Raw genomic sequence first — 20,534 nt, forward strand, 5'->3', positions numbered from 1 at the left:
GGTTAACAAAATATTAGCAAATAAAAAATGAGTCTTTAAAAAATCCAAAAAATGGGCACCACTCTTACAAAAAGGAAATCTTATGTTAAAATATATGGGTACAAAAGGGATCCAAACTAATTTCACATGACAATACCCTAAAATTTGCGTTGGCCTAACAAGGCTTATGAATCTTGTTTTGATGATAACAAAGTAAAGGATCTTAACATGTTTTGCTAAGATACGTTTCAAGGCTCAAAAGCTTTCATAAAAATAGATCAAGCTCAAAAGTTTTTATAATAAATGAAGTCTCTAAAGGATCAAACTTATGTGTTTGTAAAGAAGCTCACATGAAGATTATGCTTGGCCCATGATGAAACAAAAGAAAAAGAAGCTTGAATTCAAAGATAGAAAATTTTGATGAAAGCTTAGAGAATTGAAGCTTAAAGGTAAGATGTACTCAGCAAATGACAAGCATGAAGACTCCAAGCTTAGAATATGTTTAAGTCTTAAGAGAGTCTCTATATAAGTACTCCATTCAAATGATGATATGGTTGGATTTGAAGCTTATTAGTAAAATCATTGACTTGGAGACCATATTTTGAGAAACCTCGAAATATATTTTTCAAAAGTCTTAAATTACTTTGGGGAATATAAAAAAGCAAAAAGATTTTGGAAACAAATCAAAAATCGGCAATTTTGCCTGTCTAGGCGCCTAATTGTGTTGGCCTAGGCGACTGACATGTAAATAGAAGGAATTTGGGAAAATTTGAGAGGACCCAGGTGACAGACTCTTGTCAACCCAGTCAACTAACATATTACTATCTTTGAATTTTTAGTGTTTTTAATGACCCAAGCGACTGACCCTTCGTGATCTAGTCAAGTGATTTTTCAAAAATTCAAATTTTAAAAATAACGAGAGGTTTCCAAATTTGAGTTTTTGAAAACTATTCATTATGAAAACTTGGGAAACACGAAATTAACCTTTTTACATCTATAAATACCCCCTGAGACAAAGTTTTTGAATACACCAAGCAATACACAGCAATCAAAGCTTTCTTGCTTACAATACTTTCAAAGCTCTCTTGCTCACATACTTGCTAAAGTTCTCTACTAAGTTTTGCTCTGAAATTCTCCCAAATCTGTGAGCATATGCTGAATTCTTTCCATCAAGAAAGAAGCTCACGGTGATATACTTCTAAAGCTTCAAATTCTTTCTATTGTTATTTTGAATTGAAGTATATAGTTGTGCTTTATTGTTGTACTAATCAGCTCTTGTAGAGAGTGTCTTTGTACATCGAATATTTTTTTTTTTTTTTTTTTGTAGATGGTTCATTTTTTTGAATCGTTGTTGGACCAAGCATGGGTATCGCTTGGAGAGGGGGCTCCACCCTAGTTGAAGGAGTGAACCGAGCGTGGGGTATCACTTGGAGAGGAGGGCTCTATCCTATTGAAGGAATGTTGTAAAAGGTTTCCTTCACCTGTAAAAGAGCGGTATAGTGGAATCCTTAAGTGTGTTGCCTAAGGCGAGGATGTAGGCCGGTATAGCCGAACCTCGTAAAATCTCACGTCTCTCTCTGCCCCTACTCTTTAATTTTCTATATATATAAATTGTGTGGATTTTTATTTAAGTGCTAGAAATTAATTTGTTATTGAGATTGCAGAAACTTTAATTAAAGGAAGTATGTTGATTGATCTTTTGCGCAAACCTTAAAGGGAGTACATTGATTAATCGTTCGCGGAAACCTTAATTAAAGGAAGTGCATTGATTGATAAATATCAAAGCCCATTAACTTACTGATTTACTTCATACTTAAATTCAAGAAACTTATTTGATATCAAAGTCTGAAGTTTGAAAGGTTGTTGAATTTCTAAGTTTGATTCTTTATTAGCTTACTATATTATTTGATATATTGAAAAGCTAATTTGAATTATTATAAGCTGAATATCAAAACTCAAAGTTATTGTGCTGAGATTCATTACTCTATTAAAGCAAGTTTTCTAAAGATCTTGAGTGACATTTAAATATATCGACTTGATAACATCATTTGTAGAGACCCAAAAAATAATAGCAATTAAATAATAGAGAGAAAGGGAGGTAATGGGAGGAAAAGGAAAATCCAAAAAGGGATAATGCAGGGTTCGTCGACGAACGCCCTGGTTTCATTAACGAACGCCCTTTTATAGTTTGTGGACGAGCTTCAGTGACACATCAACGAAAAGATACTGAGAGGGGAAATTTCATACCTTGGTTTGTCGACGAATTCATTCCCTTCGTCAACGAACTCCCTTCTTTGGTTCATTGACAAGGCCACGTGTCTCGTCGATGAAGCCACGTGGCCAGCCACCTATAAATATACAAAAATCATATTTTTGGCAAAAAAATCTCCCTTCCTTCGTTTTCTCTCTCTAAAATTCAGATCCTCTGCCTTTTCTCATCATTTCTCGCTCCGATTCACCCCATTTTGACAACCAGAAGTTACCATGATGATCCTGGGGGGATTCTCTACAACTTAACTAGAGTAGAATTTTGGTTTAAGAAGTTCAGACACCATCCAAAAATCAGGGTGAGTAGGTTATTTTTAGGATTTATATAGTTAATAGGCTTTTCTGAACCCAGATCTTGTGGTAGATGAAAATATACTGAAGTTGAGTTGATTAAACTGAGGTGTTGTGATTTTAGGGTTTGAGTTTTCAAACAACACAGACATGGGTTGAGGATCCCAGCGAGTATTTTCTTAGGAACCTAGGTAAAGTTAATAAATAATTTATGGTTTAGGAAAGTATGAAAATGCGTGTTTGGGAAAAACGTGGATATGATAATTATTCTAGATATTTAGTTGATTGACAAGGATATATACATATGTGTATAATTTCAGGGTCTTGGAATCACGAACGCTACAAGCGTAAGTTAGAAAAGTAGTAAATGAATTTCAGTTAGTCAAGTAAGGGAAATATGCTATGCCGGTTAAATCCGAAATTTTTACCAATAAAGTGCAGTATATGTTTATGGGTTTCTAGAGTAAGAAATTATACAGTTTTACAGATTATAGTTAATAAGTTTTATTTATTTGTGTGGCATGAGAAATATTGGTATAGTACAGAATTCTACATAGCTTTTACAGAATTACGATTATATAGTTTTATAGAATTATGATACACAGATTATATAGTTTCATTTACAGAGCTATGGCTGTTTAGTGTTTTACAAAACTATGATTTACACGACCCGATTTTCTACCATTTTTTTTCCAATAATAAATAATCAATAATCTGTCACACATCTATCAAATTTCTCTATCAAGTATCTGCCAATTATCTCTAATACCATATCAACATGACCCAACCTGAAATAAGGTACCGGGTGATCAGTCCATCTCATAAAAGTATACCAAATAGGAAGTCAATATACACAACATTCCAAATACAAATAGCAGTGTTCTATACAACCATACATCCACGAATCCATATACATCCACAAAATAGTCTGGGATCATACAAAACACATCCCCAACACAAAAACACTTACCCTGACTACTAGGGTACTATGGTCTCCTCTCCCTCGGAACTCTCTCTGCTTGTCTATCTTGGTTTCCTGAAATTTTTAAATTCTACGTGAGACACCTCTTAGTAAGACGGAATAAATTATTCACAGTGTGTGGCAATATGAGTTTAATATATCATATCACATTCATCATTAATAAATATATCAACTGGGAAAAATTTATAGATTGGTACTCACAATTATATATATATATATATATATATATCATAGTTTCTTAAGCTTTCAATTCATTTCTCATATTTATATGTCAACATGTTTTCATAAGATTTCATTTCTTAAAATCATATATCAACATCTTTTCATAAGCTTTCGTCTCTCATAATCATATTCTAGCCCATGAGTATCTACCAGCATATAGCACTACGCGTCTGTAACTCATGGCCGTTCATCATATCTAAGATATACAATTATGTTTCATTTCACTTTTCATAAACAAGTTCTAGCTCATGAGCTTCCACCAGTATGCAACACGATGTGTCTCTAGCTTATGGTTGTTTATCATATTTGTATCACAATTATCGCGTCTGTAATGAGTAACCATCTTGAGGATATTCATATCACATCATCATGTATTCACCCCACATGATCGGGTTGTGCGGCCCGTTGGCGAGACCTAATCGTGGTTGGCCTACCAAGTTAGATCAAAATTGTATACGTCTATAGTATGATTGGCCTACCACAGCCTGGTGTGGACTCCAAGGGCGATCAACTTCCCTCTGCAAGCCCAATCGACTATCCCGCCACACTCTATACAAGACATGTGGTTGCACTAACACATATGCTAGCAACAGTACCGTGCTCTCTATATAACTATGATCCATCAAGGTCCTCATTTCCACATTTCTATATTTGTATTTTATCATGTCTGTATATCTCATCATATCTGTACAGTTCTCATCATTTCTGTATAATTCTCATCATATCTATGTATATCTCATCTCATGTTTGTATAAATGTTAGTTCAACATTTCTGTATAAAACATCTCTGTGTATATCACATATCATCATTTTTAATATAAAACATATTTGTATTTCTCATTTCCTCATTTCTGTAAAACATGGTTGTATATCACATATATCATCATTTCTCAATAGAAACATAATTGTATATCATATTTCATCGTTTCTTATTGAAAACATATCTATATAACGCATTTTCATCATTTCCTAGTAAAAGTATATCTATGTATCTCATTTCATTATTACTAAATAAAACATATACCATCATTTCTATAAAAACATATCGATATTTCTCAAATCTTCATATGCATATCAGACATATCAATATATCTCATATTTTCATTTATGTATAAAACATCTGTATAACTCATCTCATTACTTCTCAATGCAAATCATATATATATCAGTATAGAGCACATTCCTAGTATAAAATGGTTTTTTCATATTTCTCATGCCACACAAATTTTTAACTGATAATCAAAACATAATAATTACAGGGAAATATCCATTATCATAGTTTTTCAAACTATATACCATATTCTCAATTTCACATACTTTAATCAACAGTTAATTTCCCAAAAATACTTGTTATAATTTATTCCCCTTACCTGCTTACTAAGAGGGTGTTTACTATGATCTCTAAACCCACGCATGTGGCGTTCGGAGCTCAAAACCTTGAAATCATATATACCAGTTCAATTAGTTCATCCCCAAAATTGTAGTCATATTTTCATTTCCTAGGCCCATACACTCCATTTAATAAATTAAATTCCAAACATTTAACATATTCACCACTCTTACCTCAACTTTGGAGTGGTGCCTGGAACACCTAAATCGAAAACCTGTTCCGATTAACTTGCTAAGGGTCACTCCTAGGACCCCATGGTGGTGTCTGATCGTCAAATTGGATTGAAATCGGAGAGAAATTGAAGAGAGAAGGGAGAGGGTTTCTTAGGTTTAGAGAGAGAGTGGGAGATTTATTTTTGTTTAAATGAAATAAGTTGAAGGATTTTCCCTTTAATTTAGCACTGCCAGACGAAACCATCAACGGTTTCCCAAACCATCGACGGTTTGGGTTTTTAACCCTTCTATTTTTTACTATTTTACCATTACTGGACCTCGGTTACACAAAATCATAGACGGTTTTTTGACCCCCCCCCCCCCCCCCCGCCACCAAACCGTCTACACCAAACCAAATTTCCTTCTTTTCTTTATTTTCTCATTAATTCAATTTTATGGGTCTGTACATTGCTAGTGCAGCCTAAACGACGGTTTGGTCTACACCAAACCAAATTTCCTTCTTTTCTTTATTTTCTCATTAATTCAATTTTATGGGTCTATACATTGCTAGTGTAGCCTAAACTTAGGACTCTCAATTTCATTTTTTTGGAATTTAATTGATTTAATTTATTTCAAATAGGGAGTCATCTTTAATTACATTAAGAATTTTTCCTTAAAACAAGATGGGGATTGCTTCCAAACACCTCTGAAATAAGAAAAGGAATTCTTTGTCTCTAAAGGGTGTTTTTTGGGAAAGTATTACACTTAAGGGAGCCTTAAACAAGATGTTGCATGATGTGCTTTGAAATTTAATTGGAGAGTTGTTAATAAATTGACTTGAATAAGAAACAAAAACATCCTAATAAATTAATTTTATGACAGAACTTGGAAGTATAGTGATGACATTCTTCATGGAATTCTCAAGGTGAGAGAAGGTAAATTAATTAAAATTGGAGAATCAAAGTCTTCATTTGATTAACACTTGAACATCCCAAGGTCACCATGGTATCTGTTTGAAAGGATGAGCGTAAACCATTCTCTCGAACTTGAATTTGGTATGCAAACCTTAGACTATCAGTTCTTTGGACCCTATGTGTAATGACCCGGAAAATTTTAATGATAAAATAATTAGGAAAAATAATAGATGAAAAAGATAAATAAAGAATTAATAAAAATAAGGGAAAAGAAAAGTTTAGAAGAAAAAGAGAAAAGAAATTGTAAAAGGGTACAAACAGGTGCTCGTCGATGAGCAGGATTGTCTCATCAATGAAAGACCTTTAGAAACTCATTGCGGAGTATGTACGTCTCATCGAAGAGGATTAACCGAGAGGGTTGAGATGTTCTGAAACTCATCGATGAGTTCACGACCTTGTCGACGAGTGTTCTTCAGTGATTCGTTGACGAGTCCATGTTGAAGCAGCGTCTATAAATTAAACTAGGATTGCTTCCACGCAAAGGAATTCATTTTCCTTCGACTTTATCTCTCTAAATTTGTCTCCTCTCCCTTCTCGCTAAGAATACGGACTGGTTTCAGCCCAAATCAACGATCGGAAGTCGCTATGGTGTTCTAGGAAAGATTTTCTACACATCTAACAGATTAGTTTTCTAAATTGGGCTTTTCAAGAAACCCTCCTAAGTTGAGGTAAGGGTTAGGGTTTTCAGTTTTAGGCTTTTAAAAGTTTATTTAAGGTTATTAAGTTGAGAAAATGTAGAAATAGTAGTTTATTTGTGGTTTATTTAATTAAACTAGAGTTTTTGAACTAGGAATCAGGTAAGCATCATAAGCATTGGTTCAGGATACCTGTTGGTGTAGTTTAAGGATTTAGGTAAGGGTGAAATTTATATATTAAATCAGGTTTTCATATATTAAATGAAAATGAATTACGTTATATATGTATATATGTTTCATGTGAGCATAAAATGTCAATCGTGTAAATAATGTTTTTCTGAGCTTAGGATTGCTTATTTAACTATGTATATGTGAAAATGAATTGATGAAAGTGAATAATATTTTTGGCATTATGTAAGAAATAAAGGTATATTTTCAATATATAAACGTTAAATGTTGGTTGGCTTATTTTATAGGCAATGTATGAATTTTAGTGCTAAAATATGTGGCATGAGTGGATAATAATGTTGTTTGAACATATGTTACATGTGTGAGATGCAGACTATGTGAGAAATGCATTGTTAATGAAATTTTAAAAGGATTATGTTGCCTGTCTTTGATATTTCAACCATGTATGCAAAGATAGCTAAAAGGAGATGCGTTAGCAGATTCTAGCGCATTCTTGTGTGGATTAACTGATGTACAGTTAAAAGAAGTTGTAGTATGAATGAATGAAATGTAATGGAAATGTAAATGAAATGGATATGAAATATAAAATGTGAACGATGTAAAAGGTGAAAGGCTACACAAAGTGAAATGTTATGAATTGCTAAAGTTATGAACATGAACAGAATAATGTATTATGGTACTATCAGTATTTATGATAGTAGAACATGTTACGCTAGGGCGAGGCAAACTCTTCGCCTAAGGGCTTGCTAAGAAAGGCAAGTGCACTAGTAGTATCAAATGTAGCACTAGGCTGCATAATGCACTAGGGCAGAGAGAAACTACTTGTATGGGCAGGTAGATTTCCTTATTCTTGGGAGCCTTCACTAGTAAACTTTGTATAAACTGTGTGTGTACGAGATTAGTTTATCACTTGAGGGCTTACTGAGTAAGGTAAGTGCATTGGTACGCTTCAATTGTGACCATTGGGTTACCTAATGTATCAGGGCAAAGGGGTGCTACTTGTTTGGGCAGGTAATCACCCCTATCCTTGGATAGTCTCATGGGTAAATACTTTGCATGTGTTTGAATAGGATCAGAAAATGGATTTCAGAATTTATCTTAATGGTTTGCAAATGATATTAAAATTTTGATTATATTCTCATGTTGACCACGCGTCGTTTTAATATATATATTGCTTCTTCCCTTACTGAGATGTGTCTCACCCAAATACAAATTTATCTTTTTTAGGACCACCACGAGATCGAGCTTGAGTTGGATATAGCATTTTTGAGTTCTAGATAGAGAAAGGGGTATATATACATTTTGATGATATTTTGGGATGTATATAAGTTATGTTTTATGTTTTATGTTTTATGTTTTAAGTATTTTGGATTTCATGAATGATTGTGGAACATATTGCTGTTGTGAATACTGAATGTTTTTGGAGATGTGTATATATGGAAATGCAGGTGATGAATGGTTATTATGGATTATGGATAGAATTAGTAAACTCTGGTATATTTTTACGAATGAGAATCATAGTTATGATTTCAACTGTGTATGTATGTATTTGTTTATGGAATATCAGGATTTTTAGGAATAACGCACCAAACCGGGTTTGAGGGTTCGAGGCGTTATAATTTGGTATCAGAGAAATAGATTTTTGGTTTTGCTAAATTAGGGATGATTTATACCAAAGTATAGGAATTAGTTAGGATAAGGATGCTAGATGGATAGGTTAGGTTAGGTGTTGAGTAGTAGGTTTGGTGTAAGGAAGTATAGGATTTTATTTTGTAGTTTAAAGGTGGAAGTACATCGACGATTTCCTATGATTTTTCCAAAGCAGTCGACAGCCTCAAAAAAGCCACAGTAAACCTTAGATGATTTTGTTTCTGAATTGTGAGACTGGTCCTTATATGGAGAATTTGGATGTATATTAGATTTAAATTATATAATTGTGTATTGGAGTTATGATATGGATTTCTTATCTCTTTTCTGTCCTATTTTCAGGATGGACTCTAAAGATGAGAATATAGAGGCTGGAGGAAGGGAAGGTTCAGATACTTCCAGTGAAGAGGATATTGATACCTCTAAGATGCTGTGGGGTATAGCCTGCTAGGTTAAGGCAGAGATGAAAAAGGATCCTAAAGAACAGAATTGTCCACCTGCAGGTTAGGGCTGCAACATTAAAGAGTTTTTGAGGATGAATCCTCCGACCTTTGTAGGAGGACTTGATCCAATGACTACAGAGAATTGGGTACAAGAAATGGAGGAGATCATGGTTGTACTCGATTGTACGGACGAGCAGAAGGTCCGTTATGCTGCATTCAAGATGGCCGGAGAGGCGAAATGCTGGTGGCTTTCTACAAAACTGCTAGAGGACCAGAGGTTGGTAAAGATAGCTCTTACATGGGAGAGATTCAATGAGCTATTTTTTGACAGGCATTTTCCTTCATCTTTCAGAGAGGAAAAGATTGAAGAGTTCACTAACCTGACCCAGGGAGAGATGACTGTTGCAGAATACACAGCAAAATTTGTGGAGCTATCATGCTTTGCACCATTTCTTATTCCAAACGAGGCAAGGAAGGCCAGGAAATCTGAGAAAGGCCTGAGGTGCAGAATATACGAGCTGGTGGTGGAGTTTCAGGTTCAGAATTTTTCAGATTTAGTTGATAAGGCTTCGATGCTAGAGAAGAGTGCCCAAAGCAGCACAGAGCCTTCAGAGCAGAAGAAGAGGCCTGTACCATCTAGTTTTCAGTCTGAGGCTAGTAAGGGATCAGGGAAGAAAGGGAAGGAGATAGTGGACTCCATATGCCAGAAATGTAATAAAACGCACAGGGGCGAATGTTGGTTTGGCACTCCAAAATGTTTCAGGAATGGTAAACCGGGACATATCAACAAAAATTGTTGGGAACCATTGCCTATGGTATTTGTTTAGAACTAGGATCGGGGAAAACAATAGGTACCACTTGGGAGAGGTGCTCCACCCCGACTGTATACACTTTAGGCTGGGGAGGATGCCATCAGAGAAGTAGGTATGAGTTTATGATTAAGGAAATTATAAATTAATTCAGTTTGGATGATTGAGCAGTATACATGATGATCTAAATGTTTATGATGATGTGGTTTATTGTAAATAATGTAGGGATTTGGGTGATATACATATTGAATTGTATGACTTAATGAATTCTAATGATGTGAAAGGATGATTAGTAGGTAAAATTTCGAGGACGAAATTTCTTAAAGGGGGGAGAATGTAATGACTCAAAAAATTTTAATGATAAAATAATTAGAAAAAAATAATAGATTAAAAAGATAAATAAGGAATAAAGGAAAATATGGGAAAAGAAAAGTTTAGAAGAAAAAGGGAAAAGAAATTGTAAAAGGGTACAGGCAAGTGCTCGTCGACGAGGATTGTCTCGTCGATGAAAGATCTTCAAAAACTCATCATCGAGAATGTATATGTCTTGTCGACAAGGATTAACCAAGAGGGCTGAGATGTTCTAAAACTCGTCGACGAGTTCACGGCCTTGCCGACGAGTGTTCTTCACTGGTTTGTCGACGAGTCCTATCTCCTCATCAATGAGTCCACGTGGCAACAATGTCTATAAATTGAATCAGGATTGCTTCCACGAGAAGGAATTCATTTTCCTTGGATTTTCTCTCTCTAAAGTGGTCTCCTCTCCCTTCTCTCTAAGAATTCGGCCCAGATTTAGCCCGAATCGACGATCGGAAGTCGCTACGGTGTTCTAGGGAAGATTCTCTACACATCTAGCAGATTAGTTTTCTAAAATGGGCTTTTCGGGAAACACTCCTAAGTGGCGGTAAGGGTTAGGGTTTTCAGTTTTAGGCTTTCAAAAGTTTATTTAAGGCAAAGGCAGAAATAGTAGTTTATTTGGAGTTTATTTAATTAAATTAGGATTTTTGTACCAGGGACCGGGTGAGCATTACAGGCATCAATTCAGGATACCTGTTGGTGTAGTTTAAGGATTTAGGTAAGGGGAAAATTTATATATTAAATCAGATTTTCATATATTAAATGAAAATGGATTATGTTATATATGTATATATATTTCATGTGAGCATAAAATGCCAACCATGTAAATAATGTTTTTCTGAGCTTATGACTGCTTATTTAGCTATGTATATGTGAAAATGAATTGATGAAAGTGAATAATATTTTCAGGATAATTATGTAAGAAATAAAGGTATATTTTCAATATATAAACGTTAAATGTTGGTTGGCTTATTTTACAGGCAATGTATGAATTTTACTGCTAAAATATGTGGCATGAGTTGATAGTAATGCTGTTTGAACATATGTTACATGTATGAGATGCAGGCTATGTAAGAAATGCATTGTTAATGAAATGTTATAAGGATTATGTTGCCTGTGTTTGATAATGCAACCATGTATGCAATGACAGTTAAAAGGAGTTGTAGACTAATTGATGACAGCTAAAAGGAGTTGTGTTAGCAGATTCTAGCGCACTCTTATGTGGACTAACTGATGTACAACTAAAAGATGTTGTAGTACAAATGAATGAAATGTTAATGAAATGTTAATGAAATGTAATGGAAATGTAAATGAAATGGATATGAAATATGAAATGTGAACGATGTAAAAGGTGAAAGGTTATGTAAAGTGAAATGTTATGAAATGCTAAAGTAATGAACATGAATAGTTATGGATGGTTGAGTAATGACATACATAATAATGTATTATGGTATTATCAGTATTTATGTTAGTGGAACATGTTACGCTAGGGCGGGGCAATTCTTCGCCTGATGGCTTGCTGAGAAAGGCAAGTGCGCTAATAGTATCAGATGTAGCAGTAGGCTGCATAACGCACTAGGGTAGAGGGAAACTACTTCTATGGGTGGGTAGATTTACTTATTCTCGAGAGCCTTCGCTGGTAAACTTTGTATGAACTGTGTGAGTACGAGATTAATTTATCACTTGAGGGCTTACTAAGTAAGTTGAGTGTCCCGGTATGCTTCAATTGTGACCTTTGGGTTGTCTAATGTATCAAGGCAGAGGGGTGCTACTTGTATGGGCGGGTAATCGCCCCTATCCTTGGGTAGTCTTATGGGTAAATACCCTACATGCGTTTGAATACGATCAAAAAATGGATTTAATAATTTATGTTAATGGTTTGCAAATGATATTAAAATTTTGATTATATTCTCATGTGACCACACGCTGTTTTAATATATATTTCTTCTTCCCTTACTGAGATGTGTCTCATCCAAATACAAATTTATCTTTTTCAGGACCACCACGAAATTAAACTTAGAGAGCTCGAGTTGGATATAGCATTTTTGAGTTCTAAATAGAGAAAGGGATATATATACATTTTGATGATAATTTGGGATGTATATAAGTTATGTTTTATGTTTTAAGTCTTCTGGATTTCATGGATGATTGTGGAACATATTGATGTTGTGAATACTGATTGTTTATTGAGATGTGTACATATGGAAATGCAGGTGATGAATGGTTATTATGGGTAAAATTAGTACACTCTGGTATATTTGTATAAATGAGAATCATAGTTATGTTTTCCGCTGCGTATGTATGTATTTGTTTATGGAATATCATGAAGATTTTCAGGAATAACGCACCAAATAAGGGTTCGGGGCGTTACACTATGAGTAACTAGTGGACCTTAAAATTGGTAGTAATTGAAATAGATGTTGTAATGTCACCTAGGACAAAATAGTTCAGTGGCGAATCTATTGACAACCACATCTTATTCCCTAATTATAATTTCACATGCCAAGCTCACCATATATATCAAGGTAATTTGAGATTCAACTTGATAGAGGTAAGCTACTGTATCCTGATAGGAAAAAGAAGCCATCATGGCTTCTTCTTTAAGAATGACTTCCTATAAAGGGCACTAGGATTAAGGTAGATCAATAATGAGCCTTTAGTCTTCATATGTTATTGTATTACTATACTACCCACAAAATGAAATTAATAGTCCAAAGAATGCTTTTACTCAACCCTCCCATGTGTAAGTCAATACTTTCCTTGGGCTTTTTCCAAATTATTTAGATTGGTCAAAGATTGCACACCTTTTTCCTTAAGATATGTTGCCCTTTAAGTCTTTTTTTCCTTTTATAATTTGGAAATACTCCTTGATTTTAGGTTCATTGTCAAAATAAAGCTAGCATAAATTTCACCTTTGTAATGTCCTTATACTAATAATGGTTAACATCAATCATTACAGAAAGGTGCACTAAGTGCTCTTAATTAATGTTTTTTTATTGAGGCAATCAACTTGCAAAGTTTATGTTTATAATGAGGTTTAATTAATATAATCCTAACTGGTATGCTTACATCCCATGTGTATTTCACCTCCAATCCATTTTTTCTATTACTTCTATACGTTCACCGTAGCTATCAAGATTAAATGCGACGAAAGGCAAGCTAATTCTTTTCATATATCTTCAACTACTTTGATTAATCACGAGATATATCTAAATTAACTATGATGATGATGACAAGCTCCTAATTTGACTTTCTATTTTCTTTTTGATCAATCAACATCTCCTCTCTTTTATTACTTGGGACAACTTTTTTAACAAAGTGAGAAAGTGAGGTTGCTGCAATGTATGTCATTTAATACTCCACCGTTATAATATACACTAAATAAAGATTATTCACATTAAAGAATAGAAAACTTGTAGCTAGGATTATGAACCGAAGAAGCACTGTATATCACCTCTTTTTACATATGGACGATTACCAATAATCAAACCCAGCTACCATCCCCAAAGCTCTCCCCACTAAACAAAACACAATCACAGCTGCCGATGTTGGTACGCTCAGCGCAATAAGAACGAAGATTCCGAGAGCCAAGCTCGGCCTCGTATTCATCAACACCGACTGCAAAATCCCCATTGCTTCGCAGACATCAGAATTGTAAGTTTTGTAGTACTGCTTCTCCCAATCCATCCAATCAGAGGGCGGCACGTAACTACCCTCCGCCATGCTCATCTCCCGTATTCGCTTTCTCAGAACGATCATGTTGTCGTCGACGAGTTTCCCACCGTAACTGAAATCCCCATCTCTTTTCGACACACGAACGCGAGAACGGCGTTTCATTCGTCGGCCAGAAACCATTTTCCGGCATGAATCGAGAGACGGGAGGAATAAAGAGAAATTAAATGAAACAGCTTCCATCGATAACCTGTCTGAAAAATATTGCGCATATGAAGAGAGTTGTAGAGTAAGGTATTTATGAGGGTTCGTTGTCCTCGGTTGGGACCATTTAACTCGATGTCTTCATCTTGAAGGCAACGTGCAGAGCAATCCCACCAAATGAGGAAGGCTTTTTAGTGGCGCTGTCCTTTTTGCCGTGAAATTGCATTGTCACCACCATCAAGGAGTGGGCCGCTACATCTCTACATCGTTACTTTTTTATTTTATTTCTTTTCTGAAGTAACATTATTCATCAAGTACATTGCACGTATCAGTAGAGGTTGTGTCAAAGATGATGTCCTAAATGAAGGCCCAACAATTATTAATGCATAAAAGTATGGTGACTCCACAGTCAAACATGCATACATATGGCTTCTCCTACCCTACCATCTAGGTTTGAGGGAACAATAATCACAAATAAGTTTTGTCATATATATGTTCCACCCCTACAACTACAAGATCACATCTATGCATTGACTAATCAAATCATGATCCTTTAAGCCTTTTGTTAACTTTTTGGTCACACATATCTATGCACTACATTTCAAAAGATGAGGAAGCAATACCTTTCACAACAACTGAAATCATCTACCCTTGCATTAGACTTTGCACTATACAAATTGTAGGTGACGAGCAGCTAGACTCCCAAAGGAGATCAATGAGAAAGATGTGATAACTAACAATTAATGTTGTCATTTTGAACATGAGTAAAAGCTACATATGGTGACTCCATAGTCAAGCGAATATATATAGAGCTTCTCCTACCCAACCATCTAGGTTTGATGGAACTCTCCAACAGAGATAATCACGTGCATGCAGACTTTATTATATTTTCTGCCACTACAATACCTCATCTTTGCATCAACCATTGAGTCATGGCCCTCAAGCCAAGCCGAACTTTTCGAGGAAACAAACATAGCCAATATGCTTGAAAAGATACTAATGCAATATCAATCACAATAGGTGAAATTGCCAAACCTTGCATGGGACCTACTACTATCTAGACTATAGATGAGAAATAAGAAAAATCATTCCAACTTGTACATATAATATATCTCAATTTTTCTTATTTGAACATAAACTCCCACATAAGTAATTGATTGAGTGCATTTTCAAGACAGCACCTACACACACACAAACAAACATACAAAAGGTTTGGCCATTTGAACGGGAGCTATAGTCCAAACTAATGACAACAAGGATTTGTATGTCTATGGTAGTGGTTGTTATATGAATAGTTAATTTCAAGCATATTGGAAAATGTGGTGCCACACCCATTACTTTTTATAGTCAGGAAGGACCACTATAAGAAGAGATGGCTCAAGGCTAAAGATGTTCTTATAATGGGGAAAAATCCTCAAATCAGCTCTAACATCAATTTAGGAAAGAAAGAGCATAAGAAGACACCAAAAAGGAAAAAAAAAAAAAAAGAGTGAATGATCAAGAATACCTGAGGAAACAAGTTGTATGTAGTACTTTCTTTTTATTAACAAATTTTGTTTAAGTCACTCCCTAAAGTAAATTATAGAAGGGACATTTCCTTCCATGTCTCCATGTACCTATTTTATTATAGATGTGAAACATATAACAATGGGTCCCATACGCATTTGCATTAAACATATAGGAATGGAACCTATTTACCATGTTTCACATCTAGAAAACATGCACATGAACAACATGGAGGCTAGGGTAGATCCCGCATATAAATTCTCCTCCCTAGGACCATCAAACAATCCTAGATTAAGGGCTATGATTGTCCAAAGGATCTTGCCTACCTATGTCAAAAACTCCAAAACCATTAATAGCTCTCTACATAGTTTTTAAGAGTTTTTTCCTACTTTATCTATTTTTAAAAAAAATATATTAAATAATATCTTTTTTTGGAAAATAATTCTCGAAATGACTCTTACATAATCTCACTACTCAAAGTAGCGAGATTTAAACAAATCTCGCTACTTTGAGTAGTGAAATTTAACCAAATCTCGCTACTTTGAGTAGCGAGATTTGCCACGTGTCATTTCGAGAATTATTTTCTCAAAAAAAATTATTTAATATATTTTTTTACAAAAAAATAAAACGGGCAAAAATTCCTTTGAAGCGTATAATTAAATAAAAATTGCATGGGGATTGTGCAAGGTGCAAATGGGACAACCCGAAATAAATGCTGGGGTTTTACTATTTTGCTAGTGTGCTCTGGAAGGCGTGCTAGAATATCACCCTACCTTTAAGACCATCCCTGACACTTCCTATCCTCTCACTCCTTTCCCATGCTGTCCCGTCCATTTCCCAAACCAACTACACTTGTTGCTCCCCTCCTCGCCTCCGCATCCTCCTCTTTAATGCTTTGGCCTCATTCATTACCACTCTGTTTCCAATTTACTAAATTATTCCCTTTTTATTTTATATATATATATATATATATATATATATATGCCTTATTTTTTATGTTTAATTATCTCAAAATTGAAAACAAAAAAAAAAAAAAAAGATATATATATATATATATATATATATATATATGTTAGCCCTATCAGCTACACTATCTTAATTGTCTTATTTTGATGATAACAACTCATTAGTGATTCTAAGTAAGATTATTTTTACACAATAAGCCTTAGTAAGAACAAACACAAATGCAAAGATTAGGGGGAGCGCATAAATTAAGGGGGAGCTTTAAAACATAACCCATATAGAACACCAATGGTTTGCCAACATCAAAAAGGGGGAGAATGTTAGCCTTAGAGGCTACGTAAGCTTAATTGTCTTGTTTTGATAATGTCTAACCTATTAAGAATCTGCTTAATCTTAGGCCCTATCAGCTACACTATCTTGGTGTATATGTTTTGATGATATTAACCTACTTGTTGTTTCTAGTATTTTCCATCCTTGCAGATCTTATCTAGTATAGGTACAAAGTGTCAGATACATAGAGGTACCAAATCAGAAGCAAAGATCGAACCTAATAGACATCAAATAGAAAATATCGGAAGGACACTGACTCAGAAGCACCAAAGCACATCCCGAAGTTTTTATTGTATATAAATTAATTGTAATAAGGGTTGTATGAGTGAGTGCGTATTATAACTCTTGCAGTGTGTGTCTTGCATGATTTCTAAGTAAGAGTTGAGTCATTGCATAAGCATACTAGGACACATGAGCATATAGGATCTACACAAAAGCAACAAACTCACAATTCATAGTTTTCAAAGTAAAAACAAAGAGGTTGTCAAAATAATCCTATACTCAATTAAGTTTTCAAAATGGGACAAGTGTTAAGTAATGTATGAGTTATAAACATTTTCAAAACTTGGTCCCGATTTTACAAAACTAGCTCTACGTCCTAAAGTCCTAAAATTCGAGCATATTTTCAATAAAGGACATACTAAGCATATAAGATATCAAAACGAGTTTTCAAATATGTTTTCATAAAACAAGATATATTATATTTATGGGGAAACTCACTTGTACAAGTTTTAATCTTCATTAGACTCAATATATTTCATATACTTGTCCAAGAATGTTTTAAGTCATTAAAACGCTTTTTGACAAGGAAAAAAAAGCAATCGTCACTACCGTGCAACCTTGAGTCTTGAACACCCTTTGGAATTTTGAGCATAACTTTTGATAGAAAAGTCCAAATGGGATGATTTTGGGGTCTCTGGAAAGCTAAGACAAAATGCCACAACTTTCATTTTGATGACTTTTTCTGATTTAGAGACCTCTTCGACGAACACAGGGGATTCGTCGACGAATCTAACGAGCAGAATGACGCTGACAGGTGGAAAACGGTTAATTTTCCAAATAAAATATATTTTCTTCCCCCCAACGGCTAGTTAATGGATCCTAAGGCTCTTGGGTTATAAATATAAGCTATTAGACTTGTATTAACATGGTTTTGAAGGTCTTTGATCATTGTTAGTAAAAAACATCATTTTATACAAAACCTAGTACATTGCATATTAGTTCTTCATTACATGTGCTCATTCTCTCTTGCTCACTTATTGTGTTTGATTCAATTCTTGAGAGAATAGTGTGAGGTTTGAGTTGTAAATCATATTTGCTCATTGTAAGGAGCATTCTTTGTAATCTTCCATCTTCTTGTGAAAGGTTCTTTGTGAACCAAGTTGTAAGGTTCTTTGTGAACCGAATCGGTAAAGACTCTTAGTGAGCAGTAGGGATTTGTTCCCGAGTTTGTAAGGTTTGTTTCGCTGCGAAAGGAGCGATTATAGTGGATTGTAGAATCCTTGGCTTGGTGCTAAGGCATGGACGTAGTTTTGCTGTCGAACCACGTAAAAATACCGGTGTTATTCTTTCTCTCCCTTACACTCTTTATTTTATATCTTGTGCATGATTTATATTTATATTGCGATATAATTTCTTGTATCTTGCCAAGAATTTTTATTTTGTAGAAAAATATGTATTCCACGAAAAGAGTCTATTCACCCCCCCTCTAGACTATATACTCCGGGCTGGGACTCCCAACAATATATATATATATATATATATATATATATATAGTAAATTAAGAATAAAACTTTCATTTTTACATGATTTTTTAAATTTTTATTAAATATTAATCATGTTTAATTAAAATGATTTCCTTCTTGAATCAAATAATTTATTTAAAAAAAATCAAATAAAAAATGAAACTTTTATTTTATTTCCCATGTTGTCCCGTCCATTTTCTATTTTTCCCATGATGCTGATGGTACGGATAATGATGATGATGATATTGAACATTTTTTTTTCTGAATTAATGGAATGAAAATTTTGTGCCAAGTTTGATTTGTTTGTGTTCATGAATGTTGTTCTTTTTTTTCATTTCTTCACATGCTTGACTTATTTTGTAAGAAAAAAAAATATAATTAATTGTGTTACTATAATTTTCAGGTACACAGTGCCCTTTTAAATCATATTTAAAATGACCCTTTTCTGAAACAAAATTAGTTTCCAAAATATTTTCTCATTCAGAATGAGACCCTTCGCTTTTTAGAAAAAAAATATTTTGTCAATTTACACGACCAAAACATCTCAAAAAAGAAAAAATAAATTTCCAATTTTAACCCCTTCAGTACACATGTACAGGACAGCGTGGGAAATGGACGGCTTTTGTGCGTAATTGGCCATAAGAAAATGGTTGTTTCTTGTGATTAAACTTGGGTAAAGAGGGACAGCATGGGAAAGGGGTGAGTTATTAAAATATTATTTTTTTAATAGGATGAACCTACCCTGTATTTCTTTCCTTCCCAAGAAAAGCCAGCATCTGGCGTGCTGCCAGATGCATCCAATCCTCATGCTCAAGTCTGCAGATATTATATAGGACAATGCATTGATTGCAATCCCTATATTCATTTGCTCAAGTCTCAAAGATATGGCACTTATTTGATATATATACGAAAGAAAAAGTTAATGGGTACAACATGCTACTTATCCATCTCCAATCTGGTGATTGGTGTGCTGCAGCAGCATACAAAATATTAGAGCAGTGGGTTCAAAGGGATAAATAATTACCCAATTGGACTGCGACGGTGTGACCACTCAAACCGCCCCAAGCCCAACCTCCTTCCCTTCCCTTTAATAACTGAAGACAATAATAAATTATTTTTCTTTTGGGATGCCTGACGTATAGGGATGGCAGATAGAGTGGAAGGGTCTAGTCTGAGCCTGCTCCTCGAAAAATGTCAAAGTTCATGAAAGCACTTTTCAAAACTTCACTTCGAGGTGAGGAGTTTTTTCTCGATTTAATTTTTAAAAAATATATATATATTAAATAATATTATTTTTGGGAGAATAATTCTCAAAGTGACACGTAGCAAATCTCGCTACTTGAAGTAGCGAGATTACATCAGAGTCATTGCGGGAATTATTTTCTCAAAAAGGATATTATTTAATTTTTTTTTTTTTTTAAAAGAAGATAATTCGAAAAAAAACTCTAGTTTTTAATGTCATAATAGGGTCTTCATAGCTATCTTTTAGTACCTTCACTTGTGTCATGCCCCTTAGCTAAAGAAATGATTGGTCATACCTCAGCCAAGAGTACCTAATTAGGATGTAAGAACCTTTTAATAACTACTCATTTAGGGGTTTTGTTTAATATTTTAATTTTTTTCTCATATTTGATATTTTTACCATGTCATATCAATTGCTATTTTATTTTTTCCAAACCATTTTAGGATTTAATTAAAATCAAAGTCTAAATCATAATCAAAATTTACATTTTCAAGAAAAACCTAAATCATTTTCATATTGTTATCCATATATGC

The 20,534-nt window shown here is 34.3% G+C and overlaps 2 protein-coding genes across 2 annotated transcripts in view; one reads left to right on the top strand and one right to left on the bottom strand.

Moving 5' to 3' along the window:
- Positions 1-9,999, top strand: part of LOC131153786 (uncharacterized) — a 28,643-nt gene extending 18,644 nt beyond the window's left edge. The window contains exons 3-4 of the mRNA XM_058106245.1: positions 9,072-9,166; positions 9,287-9,999. Of these exons, the coding sequence (XP_057962228.1) occupies positions 9,072-9,166; positions 9,287-9,999 (808 nt within the window). The remainder of the gene's footprint in view (positions 1-9,071; positions 9,167-9,286) is intronic.
- Positions 10,000-13,812: 3,813 nt separating this feature from the next.
- Positions 13,813-14,253, bottom strand: LOC131153787 (uncharacterized). The gene has a single exon (XM_058106246.1). The coding sequence runs from the start codon at positions 14,251-14,253 to the stop codon at positions 13,813-13,815; it is 441 nt and encodes a 146-aa protein (XP_057962229.1).
- Between the last annotated feature and the right edge of the window lie 6,281 nt (positions 14,254-20,534).

The sequence above is a fragment of the Malania oleifera genome, chromosome 4, assembly GCF_029873635.1.
Source record: "Malania oleifera isolate guangnan ecotype guangnan chromosome 4, ASM2987363v1, whole genome shotgun sequence".
NCBI classification, from domain to species: Eukaryota; Viridiplantae; Streptophyta; class Magnoliopsida; order Santalales; family Ximeniaceae; genus Malania; species Malania oleifera.